At 44.1% G+C, this 17,327-nt stretch overlaps 1 protein-coding gene across 1 annotated transcript in view; it reads left to right on the top strand.

Annotated features, from left to right (window-relative positions):
- Positions 1–13,326, top strand: part of Sycp2l (synaptonemal complex protein 2 like) — a 71,994-nt gene extending 58,668 nt beyond the window's left edge. The window contains exons 24-29 of the mRNA XM_063259712.1: positions 6,259–6,339; positions 7,645–7,727; positions 9,025–9,116; positions 10,791–10,890; positions 10,986–11,044; positions 13,264–13,326. Coding sequence (XP_063115782.1) covers positions 6,259–6,339; positions 7,645–7,727; positions 9,025–9,116; positions 10,791–10,890; positions 10,986–11,044; positions 13,264–13,288 — 440 coding nt within the window. The 3' untranslated portion in view covers positions 13,289–13,326. The remainder of the gene's footprint in view (positions 1–6,258; positions 6,340–7,644; positions 7,728–9,024; positions 9,117–10,790; positions 10,891–10,985; positions 11,045–13,263) is intronic.
- The last annotated feature ends 4,001 nt before the right edge of the window (positions 13,327–17,327 follow it).

Below are 17,327 nucleotides of genomic sequence, written 5' to 3' on the forward strand. Positions count from 1 at the left end.
GCCTTACATAGTTGGGTGCTCCCATATTTGGCACATGTATTATCATCACTTCCTCTTGAATTTTTCCCCTAACAAATATTTAGTGACCTTCTTTATCTCTTCTGATCATTCTTGGTTTTAAATTCACATTGTCTGCAAGCAGAATAGCTACCCCTTCTGTTTTATGGCTTCCTGTTGATAGAGTATTGTTTTCCATCCTTTGACTTTTAGTCTGAGTTAAATGTGTTTCTTGTAGAAAGCATATTGTTGGATTTTCTTTGATTCATTCTGTCTGTTTCTTTTGATTGGTGAATTGAAATCATTACATTGATGGTTATAACAGATACATGTATTGCCTTATCTTTGTCAGGTTATTTTTCTGCTGTTAGTTTCCTACTTTTTCCTCTCTGGACAATCATAGATGATCCTGGGGGTCTGGCACTTGCAATAGTTGCAAGGTTGTGAGCTCAAGTCTCACAGGCTATGTGCAGGTTATGCTGGGGCTTGTGGTATTGGTGTCTATGTTCCTGGAGGTGCAGTTGGTGGAGATCTCCCCAAGGTTCTATTCCTTGAGTATTGGTGGTGGTAGAGATTGTGGCTTTGATATCTGGGGTCCTGGTGTTGTGGGAAAGGTAGGACCTTGCCTTGTAAGTGATGCAGGCTTTTGGCTCTAACAGAAGCAGTTCAAAGTCATCGGCTAGCCATGTTCTCATGGGGCAAGCAGTCGTGTTGCTCAGGTCTGTGGTTCTGGCACCTGAAGCCACAGGTTACTGAGGGTCGCCTTTCCATCCTAGTGGTGCACTGGCCCAGAACTCCTGGCAGCATCAGGAGCTGGCTGGCCATTGGGCCCAAGGGAGACTGGCATGTGGTGGCAGCAGGTGCAGCTGTCTGGGTCTTCAGGGTAGAAGTGAGTGGGGGCAAACCACAAACCCTGATGAATGAACCCAGATGACTAAATATTAGCTCACCCTCATTAGAATGGGTATTGGCAAAAAAAAATTGCTTAAACAAGTGCTGGTGGGGATGTGCAGAAATGGGAACTGCACATATTGGTGGGAATGTACACTGGCACAGCCGTTATAGAGCACAGTATGGCCATGCCTTAAACTAAAACAGAATCAGCTGCTTGATCCAGCTGTCCCAGTTCTGGGCGTACACCTGAAGGAGACGAAATCAGCATCAGATCACCACATGTCCACATGTACTGTGGCACTGTGGACATGTGGAAAAACATGGAGTCGACCTCGGTGTCCATGAACGGATAAGAAAATGCAGTGTGCACATGTGCGCACACACGCCCATGCACGAGCACATCCTCCTTCGCCTCCTCCCTCTTTGATTCCTGTCCCTTTGTTCCTTTTCTCGAAGTGCTCTTTAGGAAGTATCCTTCCGGTATCAGATTTGTTCTGCTATTTTGGAAAATACATTCGAAGGTCGTGGCTGCCTGTGGCATCAGTAACAAGAGCCCTGCTCTTAGCCAAAGCCTCTCCTTCCCCTACTGTGTGAGAGAAGAGTGGCCCTGGAGTGACAGGGCTCAGCTGCTGGGTGCAGAATTGGGTCCTGTGGGAGGCCCTGCTCTGCTGAGCCATCTCGCTGTGGCAGGGCGAGTGCGGGGTGGGTGGGGCTGGGGGACAGTGATACTATGTGGCCTTTCTCGTGTTCTGGTCATGACCAGAAGCTCATCTCGGCCTCCCTGCCCTGAGTGCTTCAAGAGTGCTGTACCAGTTTCAGGGACACATTGAAATTTTAAGGTCTCAGGTGAGTCCACGTCCTTAGAACATCCCATTTACCCTCTTTAGATTGGGGGGCCCTGAATACGAGGCTGATCTTAAGGCCAAGCAGGAGAAGAATCTAGGTTGGACTGAGAAGAGCAGGCACTGACTGTTAGCTCCCCTTGGGCAGGTTCCCCGGAGGGATCCATCACTGGTAGAATGGAATGTTGTTAGGCAGCGTGACAGTCCAGGGACACACTGACACAATCCTGTGTGTGCACATGAACAGTCAGCCCTCAGTCCGTGTTAGCTGCCCTCCTACAGATGCTGTGGACGTCAGACCCCGCCTCCTAGGTCACCAAGCCCCGTCTGTGGGCACATGTGCCTTGGGGGTGGGGGGCACTCCTGATCTAAACTGTAACACACCTGTCTTCCCGAGGGCACACATTTTAAAAATAGTTGTTAAGGTGTACAGGGTGTTGGCCAAGAAAAGTTACTGAAATCCTAAACTCGTTGAAAAAAACCATAACTAATGGGTATCTTTGAGTTATTTTTTGGATGTGCCAAATACGCCTAATGGAGCATTAGAGGTTCAGTATCGCTGCGTCAGGAATTGGACTTTCTGATGACACGGGATACGGCAGCTGAACATTTTCCTGCAGAGGTTGCTCAAGGAATTGCCTTCAGAAAAGGCAGTGCCCTTTAAAACATTTGGAGCGCATGCTGTGTGCACAAGATGCTGGGCTCCGTGCCTCGCAATGCCCCCTCTCCCCAAAATAGACGCCCTGAACCTCTGGGACTGTCCTGTTGGTTCCTAGCAGCAGCCTGGGTCAAATGTCAGTATCTGTGGGAAGCGGTGTTATTCTTCCAGAATTATAAGCAGTTGAGATCATTTTATTTGAGTTTGGTTTTTTTGCATTTTTTCTCCACTTGTCCTCTTCCAGGGCCTCTGGAATCAGGTAGGAGGCAGGTGATGGCACCTTTATGCCATTCAGTGGTGCGGGTGCCTGGTACAGGGCTGGATACCTACCCACAGGAGTTGCCTGTTGGCCAAGAGGTGGAGTAAGAAACCTAGAAAATCCTACCAGTTCATGACAAACCTCTAAATGATTCCATATTTGAATAGGCATCTGTGTAGTCAAAAATTAATGCTGTCAATTGACTTACAGATTTTAAAAGCACTCGAATGTACAAAAGACAGTTTTTATAGCCTCGATGTTTCGTAAACTTCGGTAAAATAAACAAAGGAGTTGGCATGGTGATGCGCGGTAACTGTCACACTGATCTTTGGGTACAGAATGCTGTTCTGCCTAGAGAAGACTTTGGCCACTATCATCCTATGCCACAAGGTGTCACTGCAGAGCAAAATTTTAAAAACTCATTCCCTGAGAGGACCTCAGCACTGAATGGTAGGGTTGATTCTGTGCTAGCATTCACAGTGGGTTTTCATCAGAAGTCTGGGTTTACCAGTGAGCACGGTCACCAAACTGTTCATGAAAACTTACGTCCAGTAGGCCACCTGCAATAAGCTCTTGGATGGGAGAGGTTTTCAGTAAACATGGAGAAAGCTGCGTGCTAGTGAGGCAAGACCCAGCCCCCAGCAGACAGAGGAGCTGGCGTTCCTGCAGGTCTTCTGATGGCCCGGTGCGTCTGCTGTGTGTGTGCTGGAGATGCTGGGTAGATGGTGTCACCCGTTCTGTAAGACTGTTGGAAAGCACCAGTGAAACGAGGCAGGCAGTCACCAAGGAAAAGGCCCTGGGACATGGTATCATTGTGCACCTCTCGCCTTTCGTGGCTGAGCCCGGCTCCCCCAGGATGCTGTTTTCCCATGGGGAGCTCCCCCTAGAGCAGGTGAAAAGCCTCCCATGAAGTGCCGCTTCCCAGGAGAGTTCCGTCTGCCACACCATCTCCGAGTCCCTTGGGTGGGCCATCTGGACCATCCCTTGTTGGGTCACAAATTCCAAGTGACTCTGACCAGGTTAGGTACACAGGACTTGGCTTCCTCTCTCCATTGCTGGATGTGACGAGTGTCCACGTTGGCAGGTGACCTGCTTTACCCTGGGGGAGGGGTGCGAATGTCCAGATTCAAATTCAAGGCCGACTTTGGGCCATTGCTACACATTGGCCACCAAAATAATAGTAATAATAATAATGAAAAAAATTTCAGGAAGGGCAGAACAGGCAGCCAGGAAACAAATGCAGTTGTTCGGCCCAGCTAGATTGAAGCCGTTTGGGGTCCCTGCTAAGAAGCTTCTTTGGACCCTAATTGGTTTTTCGGTACCAGATTCCAACATTAGTGCTGTTTGCTTTAAGGGCAGAAGGATGTAACTATATCTAGGTTCTTTCTTTGATTAAAAAATATCTTTGAGCCTTGAAACAGTGCAACTGCCCAGAAAATACTCATCCAAACTCTTCACAGAAGGAGCATGTCTAATCTAATTGCAGTGCTGGCTTCTATGACATGCTTCTTACAGTTGACAGTGTTCATGATATTCGTGTTATTTTTCAGCATAGGCTGTTTTCTGCATCCTTCAGAGTGGGAACGTTATTTCTGCTGGAATTTTTCATTTATGGAAGTTCTACTGTAGAAGCCAACTAGGGCACCCATGAACATGTAATCATTTTATTTAGGTATCTATTATTACCTTCTTAGTTTTTTCTGCTTTTGGTTCTTTTCTCTCTCAATTGGTATTTTTTTCTTTTACCTGTCATACTCTATTTTTTCCACTAATTAAAAATAATCTAGAAGCAGACATAGTGGTGCATGCCTGTAATCCCAGCACTCAGGAGGCTGAGGCAGGAGGGTTGCTGTGAGTGCCAGGCCAGCCTGGGCTACATAGTTCAAGCTCAGCCTGAACAGCTTAGTGAGACTCTTATCTCAAAAAAAAAAAAAAAACCCCGAGAAAAAATAGTTAACATTTAGGCCTGGGCCATTTATTTTTCTGAGCTACTTACCCTTTGTTACGCTGTAGGACATGTAGTCATCCTATTCTTTATTATGTATCATTTTAACAGCAATTTGTTTCATTTTGTCACCTTGGAGTCTCTAATGTTCCTTACTATCACAGTGTTTCTAAAAATTAGAATATTTACAGATCCTCCCAAAGGTGGTCTTAGCAGATCTTAAAATGCCAGCTTTATTAATTGTTGTGTATATGGTCCATGCAGTCAGCTCTCTTTAGGTTCTGCATCTACGTATCCATCAAATTATGTCTTGAAAACTTTTGGGAAAAACATAGTTTAAAAAATAGTATATAGAATATTATATTGTGATTAAAAGGCAAGAAAAAGCTTGAGCAGGAAAAGGATTTAAAAATCTGTAGATGGTGTTGAAATTTGACACTCAGGAGCTAGATGGGAGGCTGCGCATGTGTGGGGTCTGCAGGAAGGAGCGTCAGACGTGTAGGTCTGGAGACAACATGCTTGAGGTATCTGGGGGCCTGCGGGGAGCCAGGGCAGACGTGCAGGGAAGGGCCACGTGGCTCCCTGATATTTTCTGACCTCACTGTACAACTCAGATGTAGTCACACACGGTGTTCATTGCGTGGATTCTTGAAACTGGATTCCAGGATCTACACAAAAACCAGTAGTGACTCAGGGTAAGTGAAGAATGGCAGAGATGTCAGAACCTCACACTTCGGGGTCTGGAGATGGGTAGAGAGAGTGCTTTAGGTGTGAGGAATAGAACGGGGTGGGCTTTGAGATGGAGGGTTGCCAGCCAGTTGCTTGGCTGCTTGCAAGAGCTCAGGCAATTGAGAGATTTGGCAGGTGATGGTTGAAGGCGTGGAACTGTGGAGCTCCTCCAGGGAGCTCCAGGGCCCTTGGGCAGGGCCCTGGTATGGGCAGGTGGACAGAAGGGAAGATGCATACCTCAGGCTTTGATGATGGAGTGGAAGCAGACACTGAATAGAAACGGGAATGGAGCTGATGCTCTGTTAACCCTGGGGTGCTGTTGATAAGACCGGGAGGGCTCAGTTGGGGAAAGCACATGTGTGGGGCAAAAGTGAGCTTTGGAATGGGAAATATTTAGCAGGGTGCTGTGTTTGAGTCTCATTGGCAGAAGATGTCAAAGTCCCCACAGCTGGTGAGGACAAGTGGTCCTAGTAACCCATCCCTCAGAGCAGGGCAACAGTTCCCCTGTCACCACCAGGGGGCACCTTCTGAGTGCGACCGAAGGTCTCCCAAGGCCCTATGACTGGTAACCGAAGTGCTTTGCCAGCTAGCCTGGAGCTCTGGGAGTGCTTTTGAGGTCCATCTTTACAGTTTTATTAGAACACTCTGTCTAGCTAGCAGGTCTCTCTGTACCTTGATAAACAGTGCTTCTAAATGTATCTGATCTCATCAAAGGGGTGCCTGTCCCCGTGTGTCCCCCTTCAGGCATCAGTAGAGTTGACGCTTTGATGCTTTGGCTGGACACGCTGATGCCCAAGCAATGAGCAGTTAGTAACAGGCAGGGGATGAGTTCCCCTCGGGGGTGTCCAGCTTAGATATTAACTGGCAAACAGAGATACATACATGACCAAGGGAGAGCATGCAGGGTCATCTGTGTGCTGTGTTTGCTCACTAGATGCACCAGAATGGAGTTTTGCTAAAGCCAAACAATCAAGATTGGAAGCTGGTGATGTTCCAGGATCCTCCGGCTTGGCAGGTAAAAATCTCATCCCCACGCTGCAGCTGAAGCAGATTTGGGACCAATGTGTTGGCACAGAATGTACCTTGTAGGAGTTACATTTTTAAGGCCATGGTAGCTGCAGAAGCCTGAAAGCTAAGCACTTTGTTCTTAGAGACAAATACTTTGTTGCACAAATTACAGTTAAAGACAAGCACGACCCTTTCCTAGCTTTTTTTTTTTTTTTTTTTTTTTTTTTTTTTTGGTCTTTTTAGAGACAGAGACTCACTGTGTAGCCCAGGCTGGCCTTGAACTCACTATGTAGCCCAGGCAGGCCTGGAACTCAAAGTGATCCTCCTGCCTCAGCCCTCCCAAGTGCTGGGATTATAGGCCCCGGGCCACCATGCCTGGCTCTCTACTGGCATTTTGATTTCTGCCCCTTACATCTTTTTTTCTGGCAGATTTCAGGGTCTGAGGCTTCCTAAAGTAGTAAGTCTCTGCTTCGGCTGGCAGTTAACTAAATTTTTTGTTAGAAAAATCTAATGTATACCAATTAGAGAGTAATCTAGAACGTCTACATATGTGGGGTTCTAGACAAATGGCACCATGCACTTTGAAACAAACACCTCTAAAAAGAGAAAGTCACACATCAGGGGCCCCAAAGGGCAGTGGTTTGAATCTTGAAGTTGCTGGTCTGAGCCTAAACAAGGTACGTGATTCCAGTCCAGTGTGGATCCCAGCAGAACCCAGTACATGTGGGTTTTGAAGAGTTTTTATTTTTTGGCCCTGGGAATCGAACTCAGGACCTCATGCTTGCCAGGCAGGCGCTGTGTGCTAAGCTGTATCCCCGGCTTCATGTGGGTTTTTATAGGGAGTGCATGTGAGTCCTCTGGAACAGAGCTAGATCCCGCTAAACCCTCATAAGACTGGTACCCAAATGTGTTCAGCCAGCTTGACCCCCACAGACAGGCCCCAACTATTGTGTCCTCCAGCACACTTCCCAGGACACCTTAGTAATAACATCTGTTGCTCTGATTTGAAGTTCTTGGAAGGTTTGGGTGAGTGAGCAGTGGCCAGAGTGAGAGTGGTCAGAGCCTCATCGGGCACCTGCTGTCTCTCACATGAGCTGACCTTGTGTGTGATCACGGTCGAGGTCATGGTCCCGGCCAGACAGGCTGCAGAATCGCAGCCAGGCAACCGTTGGGGCATCTGTGGTTCATGTTTGTGCTCCTGACAAAGTGTGCCAGCATCTGGGCAGCAGGTGGCCCGAGCACAGCTGCTCCAAGCGTTTCTGAATTTCATTTAATATTTTATTTTTGTTTGACATTTCTACTCCATATCTAGGCGATGTGCCAGAGAACTTAGAAGTTTCTGCCATTGTCGCAGCCTTGGAAAACTGCACTGGGGCACTGAAAAGGAAATATGAGGTAAGTCACCTGCAGAAAAGTGAAAACCTCGTTAAGAGGCTGGAGGACAGTATGCGAAGTGAAACGATCCGGACGCAGACTGCATGAACTCGCTTACAGGGGGACTCTGAAAAAGCAGGGAGCAGAAGGGGGTTACCGGGGTAGAAAGGAGTGAGGGGAATGGGTGGGCGTTGATCAAGGACGCCAACCTGTAGTCCCAAAGTGAGTGCGTTCTAGAGACTCAGCAGGCTGTGCGGTGGCCTGGTTAATGACAATGTACGTTTGGAAATTTCAAGGAGAGTGGACTTTTAGTGTTCTTACCCCACACAGGAAAGGTCACTGTGCGAGGGGATCGATAGGTTAATTGATTTGATGTGGCGATCACTTTATAATATGTACATACAACAGAGCGTCACATGTACCCCTTGAGTATAATTAGCTTTAATTTGTCAGTGATAACTCAGCAAAGCTAAAAAAAAGGCAAACATAGCTTACTTTACCCATCAATTCTGTTGTTTGTAGGTGAGCTGCTCCTGAGTCTCTAGGGAGGTATAATTGGGCCAGCCGTGGTCTTGGATTTTAGCCCCTTTGAGACTGTGGTTTGTATTCAGAGACCGCTGTGTCCACAACTGTTTGCCCAGCGGGACCAAATATGTGGAAACCATACTCGTGGTTTGGTGTCATTGGTAGCCTTTCCAGACAACTGTGCTACCCGGAAGCAATGTTTTGGTCATTGTGATAGACGAGGAGGTGAGGACAGAGGTAACCATGTGGAGAAATTAGGATTCTGAGACAGAGGGAGAGGTGTAGATACCACGGCCTTTGCGTTGTCCAAGTGGCGCAGAGTTTTGAGACACGGGATTCACAGTCTTGGAGCCTTGTCGCTGAGGTGGGTGTTGAAACCATGTTAGTTCCCTGGTTTTTGTCTTGGTATTTATAAAACCACAGTGACTACTTTACTTGCTTAGAAGCATACTCAAAGCAGCATTTATTAAACTACCTTGGAAGACTTCCCAAATCTTTATTTTCTGCAATATTCATGTGGGTCAATTTATAATGGAAACACGCCCACAGCGTCGATATGTGTATCCACAGCATGAATATATGCTTTCCTGTTTTCACCTGTTACTCTTTATTAGTATCAAACAAGGTGATACCTGGGCGGTATGTAGAATGGAGCTTTATCATAGATTTTTAGCAGTAACGTTTGCTGTGAATGTCACTCACAGTAGCAGCAGCAGATTCCAATACGAATCATATGCTCAATTTATGTAGTTATGTCCAACCCCAATGTTATCATTCTGTTTTTACCCTTTAGCTTAGTTACAGAGAGAGTCCAGTTCATTCAAACGTGGCAAAGAAAGCACCCGACTGCCTACTGAAACTTCTAAGCCAGATACACCTGCACAGGTAACTATCAAAACACATTCCTGGAAGAGTAATCACTCACAAACCTTTATCACCTGACAGTTCTGCTGGGGCCTGAGAAACTGAAGCCTGAGAAGATGTGAGATTCGATAGATTGCTTCACCTTTCAGGGTTTCCAGTTCTTTATTCATAGGATGAAGGGTTGGAGTAAGTGTATTCCTTAACCATCTCCCTGGTCTACCATTGTTATCATCCAACATAGTCTTTAAAAGTTTATGATCCACTTGTAAAGTCAGGGCACACGTGGGTAAATACGGAAGCAGAAACAATGAATAGAATAGATTTAGAACATTGTGAATGTACTCGGGGCCAATTAATTGCACCTAAAATGGTCAAAAAGGTAAATTTTATTTTTAATTATAACATAAGAAAATACACATGCATATCCCCTCCTTGTGACTATATAGCATGAAGTACCAGGGTCCTCACATTTCAGACAGATGTGCAGAACGCGAAACGGGAGTAGAGGGCTAAATTTCTGTAATGAGTAATCCAGAAAGATTACAGTGCAAGTCCTTGAGTGAGGCTTTGGAAATGAAGATTTGAGTGGTGCAGGGAAGGTGAACGGAGAGATTGTTCCTATTGGAGAGATTAAGGAAGAGAGAGCTAGTCACTTCTGAGGGTAGCATATATTATTTGAGCATAAATTTGTGATAGCTTTCAAACTCATGTAGACATGTAGTATCACTCGACTGTCCAGACAAGCCCATGAGGGACTTTGTTTCCTTATGTCTCAGGTTTCCGCCTATGCATGTATTCATCCAGCAGATGCACACCAAGGGACACTAGGTGCCAGACTGCTCAGCGCAGTGGGTTGGTCAACTTCTTGTCACTGCAGCAACTAGCTGAGACAATCCACTTACAAAGGGAAAGCGTTTACTGTGGCTTTTGATTTTGGAAGTTTTAGTCCAAGAGCCATTGATCCCATTGCTTTAGGACATGGCAGGGCAGCACGGTGTGGCAGGCACACATGCATGATGGAGCAAAATCACTCACTTCAAAACCAGGCAGTAAAAAAGTGGAGTCCAGGTCCCCTTGTCTTCCTGAGGAAATGCCCCAGTGAGCTGACCTCCTCCCCTAGCACTCCCTAAAGGTTTTACAGCCTCCTAGTGGTACCACTTTGAGTACCAACCCTTGAACATAGGCCTTTGGGGGATGCTCAGCATGCAGACTATAGCTGTAAATGTGTGGGAGCTCTGGTCTTCAGGGAATGCGTGGCCCAGTGAAGAAAGACCTTAGGCAGACGAGCAACTTCCATAACTGTCATCAATGTTGGAATTAAAACATGGATGTGGAAAAACGGCACAGTCCATTCTTGACCACAGCTTAGGACCAGACAAAGGAGAGAATAAAGAAGAACTTGGAATCTCTTCATCTCCTCTTTCATCTGCCCTGTTTTCTCCCAAGAATCATGTTCCAACACCAGCTTCCCGTGAGCTGCTGTTGCAGGCTGGATGAGAGTCTGCATTGCTGAGTTTCCAGGGTGGAGGGTTGGTGGGCAGTGAGGGACGGGAGGAGCAGGGAGACCCCTACGTCTTCTGAAGGCGAGAAATGTTGGGTAAACAATGTGAAACTTGGAATAGGAGGATTGTTATGAGTGTATTCTGTCACACCCAAGCAATCCCATTGAAATTGGTTGCTTTTTACGTTTATCAGACTGAACAAATTAGAGGATTTCCGCAAGTTTGTTCTTCAAAAGTTGAGCAGCCTTGAGAAAGATATTCTGGCTCTGGAACACCTTGAGAAGGATGTTCTGGTGAGTTCTTTTCATTGAGAATGTTCGTCATTTGAGAGGACCTTTTTAAGAGAAGAATCAGTGTTAACTAAAACAAAGCTTTTGTCTCCTTTTAGGAATTTTGGGAAAAACAGTCTGATGATCTGAGATCTTTCTGTGATATGCAAGTGCTAAGGTATTTTTTTAAGATGTGTTTTTAAGAATTTTGGTTGCTGTATGAGGTGGTGTGTTTGCCACAGTACGTGCAGACGGTGTGGGTGGACTCGTGAGGTATCTGGACAGCCCACCTTTTCAGAGTGGCCACTTCCAGGACACTTCCCCGAGCACCGAGTATGGCAGATGACAGCAGTCACGGAGAGTGAATTTTGCAAAGTGTAATAGAATTATCTGAATTTCTTTGTTTTTGACATGAATATAGTTTTACTTCAGATAGCATTTTAAAAATCAAATGATATTTTGAGAAAAGTAGTTTTCTACTTAAATAATGGATTTACTGTAATATGTATTGTGTCTTCTTGCTAGACTATTTCTTATATTTTGAGTATAATGTGATTGTATATGTGCTAAATGAATTTTTTAAAAAAACAACAAATGTGCTTTCCCTGATACATGTTCTTCCCAGTGGAATTAGTACATCTTGAAGCTGCTGCTACTCCACATTTGGAAAATCATTTTGTCTTCTTGGGGGTAAAGGAAAGGAGAATGGAGAGGCAGGTCTTTTGCTCTTCTACATTTGGGAACAATTCTAGTGTTTTTGTCCTACTTGAGGAATCAGAAGGGACCTCTGTCCAAAAATGTAATGGCTAAAGTTTTACCTACCATTTGAGATCAGCTTCTTTCATAGAAATCCAAGACTGACACTTCAAGGACAGATAATATTCTGTTCATGCTGTATATTTCAATGCAAAATTATCCTTTTAGAATTCATTATCCACGCCAGGCGCAGTTGTGCACACCTGTAATCCTAGTACTTGGGAAGTGGAGGCAGGTAGATCATGAGTTCAGTGCCAGCTGAATACACAGCAAGATGCTGTCTCAAAACAAAGCAATGAAACAAAAATGAACTTTTTGCTTATCCTACTGTTTAAGCCAACTAACACAGCGACAGTGACCAGAAGTCCCAGTATCCAAATGCTTGCACACACATCTCTCACTGTGTAGCACCTTACCTGGTCACGGTCATAGTCATTTAGAGCTGTCGTAATGAACGGCCGTGGTTGGTTATGGGTCATCCTTGAACAACTCGGAGTCAGGCTCTTTACACACCGTCTGTTGAGGGTTCCCAAAGAGCGTTTGCTTATGAGGGTTACATCTGTCAATATTTTCTGTATTATGATTTAGTATATGTATATACACACTTTAAAAGTAATACACTTTTACATATTGAGATGAATTTTCATGAAAATGCTAGAGACTTAAAAACAGTATGTGGAGGAGTAGCACTGTTATGTTTGCAGATCTTTAATATCTGGCCTAATTAACAGAGGACTACTGGATTCTCACACCTGCGTTTGAATGTAATTAATAGTGAATGACGTTGCCTCTAGGAAATTCTACTGTATACTTGTGACAGAATAAGAATTAAGAGATGGAAGAACTTCTTAATATTATCCCCATTGATATCAAAACAGTTTTGACCTCACAGAACTTTTGGTTACTTAGGGGGTCCTTGGGCAATGCTTTGAGAGCTGCTATTACAAAGCTATATTGCATTAAAGAAGAGGCTATCCCCTCAGCTACGTTTATTTTAACTAAATCCCAAATTGCAGGCAACTGAGCGTTCCATTAATGTTGTTAGATACTAGTTACTATTTGCATTCATCTCTCTTTGATAACAGTGCCTCTGGGTGAATTTAGAATATTTCTATATCACCTCTTCTAAATATGCTTTCCTAGGATTTTGCTTTTATTCTCTTCCAACGACCTAAGAAAACAGCTCTTGGAGTTGCAGACAGGGAGTAATTACGACTCTTTTAGCTCTCAGTTGCAGCTTACTGGGTACCAGGCCCTGTGAGAGGTGGAGAGGTTCATTAGCTCAGTGAAGATCACACAAGTCACCAGTATCTGTCTTTTGTTATGCTCTCATCTCAGGGATGGACTTACATGATTTTCTAGGGAAACAAAAGATCATCCTCTAATTTAGAGCCACAAGGGGGTGGGACTTGGTGCTTTGAATGATGGTCTTAAAATACGTCCTTTGTGGGCTGGTAGAATTGACAGAGACAAGGACTAAGAATCAGATAACTCAAGTTGGCATTGACCTTCCTTATTCATTCTCAAGTAATGGAATGATCTGGGGAAAACTGTGATATATCTATGTTTGTAGATGCATGGTCTTGTTTTTAAAATGCCTCGTGGGAGTATAATAAAAAGAGATGAATCCATTTCTTCCAGGCTTAATCCAATTCAGCCTTCCTAAGGAGAGTCAAAGCCTGGTTTTGCTGTTGCATCATTCAGGTAGGTACCAAGATTTACACTGTTCATTGGATGTGAACTTTGGTGGAAGGAAACAAGCACCAAAAATGCTCAATGACTTCATGACAGCAGTGTGTAAAGTAGGAGATTTAAACACTGCAGCTAGATCTCTATATTTGGTCATTAGATGTTATGATGGTATAATGTTGCCAGTTAGAGAAAAAGAGGACTTGGAGAGGGAGTGTATGTAGGTCGAAGAAAAAAGTTTATTTGCTAACATTTTAACTTTCAGATCACCCACGTTTTTATAAGACCTTGGAGAAAGACACAGTTTTCCAGGAAAATACAATGTAACAAAATGGATGGGAAACTTTAACCAGATAATTGTTCATAAAAGAAATATAACAAGTTGTCAAGCTGCTTGCATGTATGTGGTCCAGACTGTCACATAGGAAGTTTCTTGTCTTTGGAAGAAGGATAATTCTGGTGCTGTTGTTCAAGAATAAAAATTTTCTAATTCTTTTTTGAACCCTGCATTTACATACCAAAACCCAACAAAAGTTACAGAAGCATAGAACAATGTCACTTGAAATAAGTCAAAATCTAAGACACTGGTGAGTAGAATTTAGTAATTTATTAAAGGAATAAAAGGATGGTTTGATGGTAGGATAAAAATATTTTCAGAGATAATATGGGTACATATTTATGGCATACATTATGGAATTCAATACACATATAAGTAATAATGATCAAATCTGATTAATAAGCATTGCTGTTTCAAATGTTAATAATTTGTATATGCTGGGAGTTTCATATTTTTTCTAAACATTCAAAATGTATCACAGATTGTTTTAACTAGCAATTATCCTGTTGTGCAACAAAAAACCAGAACTAATTTCTATTCTGTTTGGTCCCTGTCTTGATTACTTTTCTGTCCCTGGCCCCTCAAAGATTCATGCACATGCCTTTATGCAAACAGCATTTAGTCCAACGATCAGAGTTGCCAAAGTCCCAACAGTTTCAGCATTGCTGAAAAGTGCAAGTTCTAAGTCTCCTGTGAAATGTAAGGCAAGCCTTAGCTCTGAGCCTTTGTACAAGTGGAAAGTTAAACACTTCCAACATTCAATGGCACAAAGTAGGTATTTCCATTCCAAATGTTATAAACAGGAAAATAAAAAGGATTGGGACCAAAACAAGTCCAAAATCCAGCAGGCAAACATTAAGTCCTGTAGTTCCATGTGCAACAGCCAAAGCTATCCATGGCAAGTTGTGAGGTTTTGCTTACCTCTGCTCCTGTGGCACTCCTGATAGTTATAGCTCTCATGGCTTTTCTCCTGGGCCTGCTCTGCTCCCTCCTTGAAGTTTTCCTCAGATGATCTATGCTCCAAACTTCTGAGGCCTCCAATGCACTTTGGCTTTATACTCACAGCTTCATACTGCCTGATCTCCTAGACCATCTGAAGTCTGAGAGAAGCCTTTTAAACTTCAGAACTCTTGCATTCTGTATGTGCCTAAATCCAACACCCCACAGATAATGCCAACGTCTGTTGACAGCTGGTGCAGTAGTGGTCAAGTACTGGTCTCTGGGCCATAGTGGTCAAGTGCCTGGATCACTGAGCCCTCTGAATCCATTCTGATGAAGAAATTCTCTGTGACACTACCATTTTGGAACATGGTGCTCTCGACTTTGTTCTCAAAGCAAAGCCTTCCACCTTTGTAGTTTTGAGGCTGCAAAGGGTGGACACTTGCAGCTTCTTGTGATGTCCTCAGGCCATCTTTTGTATTCTTCGGCTCCTTCTCAGCAATTGAGATCTCAGTTCTATCTCTGTCATTCACAGCTTTACTGGAGCTTCATTTCTGGTCAAACTCACAACATTTTAAATCATTCTTCTGGGCTCTTTGCTCTTAATTTTCAATGTAAATCTGGCTAAAAGCCTCCAATAAATAGCTATGCCACCACTTCAACATTCAACTGCCTTGAAGTTTCTTCTGCCAGTTTAGTAAGTCCATTGCCCTTAATCTCAGCCTCAGGCTAAGACTCTGAACAATAGCAAAATACAGACAAACTTTCTGTTAAGTCATAACACACATGACCTGGAGTCCAACACCCAATGCAGGCCTTCTTCCCAGCAAAAGTCTCCTGAGCCTGGTCCTTACTGGCAAGATTTCTATCAATCCTCTGGTCTTCTAATCTCTGACCAGAATCTCCCATACAGAACAGCCAAAAGTGTCCCAGCACTACTCTTTCAGGCAACATCTTTGAACCTTCCCAAAAGCTTTTGAACCACATAGTCAAGTGTAGTCACAGCAGTGACCCCACTTCTGGTACCAAATTCTGTATTAGCTGCTTTTCTTTTGTTGCTGAGACAAAATACCTGATGCCCAAAATTAAAGGAGGAAAGGTTTATTTAATTCAGTTTGTTGAGGTTTCAGTCCATACTCAGCTGGTTGCAAGACAGCATGGCATGGCAGAGGGGCAGCACTTCATAGCAGAGGAAGGCAGAAAGGAAACAAGAGCAAAAAAGGGGGGGGGAGAATAAATCTTTCCCTCCTTTACATTGTATGCAAGTTACCCACCTCAGGGTGCACATCTATAATCCCAGCACAAAGACCATGGATCAGTCACAAACTCTAGAAGCCCACCCCATGATTGCATGAGGCTTTGGAGCGATGTATAGACATGAACCACAACAGTCCACTTTATTTAATTGCTTTCCTTCCTTCCTTTTCCCCTCACCACATTGTCCTCCTCAGTCTTTCATGAAGACTATTCTGTTCTAGTTTCCATAAGTGAGTGAGAACGTGTAGTGTTTGTCTTTCTGTGTCTAACATAATTTTACTTAATGATTTCCGGTTCCATCCATGTTGTTGCAAATGGGTAGATTTCAATCTTTTTAATAGGCAAATAATATTCTATCTTATTTGTATGTCTGTGTGTATGCTGTCTTCATCATCTATCATGCATGGCTAGATCAATTTCATCTTTTAGCTATTGCAAATAGTGCTTCCCTGAGCATGACAGTGCAGATATCCTCTTAGTATAATGATTTTATCTCTGGAACACACCCAGTCCTGAGATTCTCAGATCATATGATAGTACTAGTTTTGGCTGTGTACCTGGAGCTGCAGGATGCAAGCCTTCCCCAGTACCCATGGGATAAGCACAGGGAAACTGAGAGGCCTCCCGTATCCCACAGGGCAAGTTTGGGTGGGACTTGGGATTGGTGGCTCTGGCAGACTAGTTTGGGAGCTTCAGGACCTTGAGGGCACTGCCCCTCTGCCTTATGAGGTGCACACAGGTCCAAGGCTTTTGGTGGTGGCAGGGAGCCAGCTGGTGACCCCTAGGCAGGGTGCTGACTAGTGATGGCTTGTAAGGGGTTAAGAAAAACCCAGCACAAGAGCAGAGCACTTGCTCTTAGATCAGTGAGCTTCCCAGCCTGGGAGAGAGCCTGAGAGTACTGTGGGATGCCACATTTTGGACACCTTTCTGCTGGGGTCACCCAGCACCTCTACACCCACTCTCCTGGGTGTCCAGGGTTGAAGCTGAAATTTGCTTTGTTTTTTTCTCTACATGCTTTTCTACCTCTAGGTGCTGTTTAGAATTCCCATCAGTTTTTGGCTGATTTTCAGAGTCACCCTTATTTACTATGCTCAAAATACAGTTCTGCTTCATTACCCTGCATCTTCTCTGTGATGTGTCCCACGTAGCAAATCTGGGTTCAGCTCTCTTGGATCTACCTTGATCAATATCTCAGTTACTAATTAATGTAGGTAGCAAAAATCATTGATTGCTATTATATATTTCAAAAATATTGTTTAAAAAGTCTTCTGTTTTAGGATTTTTATAAAGCTGATAGCAGTAACTAAATATTCTGTAATATGATAAATTTAGTCCAAAAACTAATATTGTCTAACAGAAACTGCTCAGTGTAACTGAAGTCTAGGAGTTATCAGTGGAAGTCTTGGCAACCTAAAAATGCTAATCCTCCCTAAACTAATGAAGGAATTCCGACCACCACTCTCAAAGATTCAAGTTTTTTCTT

The sequence above is a fragment of the Cavia porcellus genome, unplaced genomic scaffold (assembly GCF_034190915.1).
Source record: "Cavia porcellus strain 051 isolate PalLab524CR breed Dunkin Hartley unplaced genomic scaffold, mCavPor4.1 scaffold_13, whole genome shotgun sequence".
Lineage (NCBI taxonomy): Eukaryota > Metazoa > Chordata > Mammalia > Rodentia > Caviidae > Cavia > Cavia porcellus.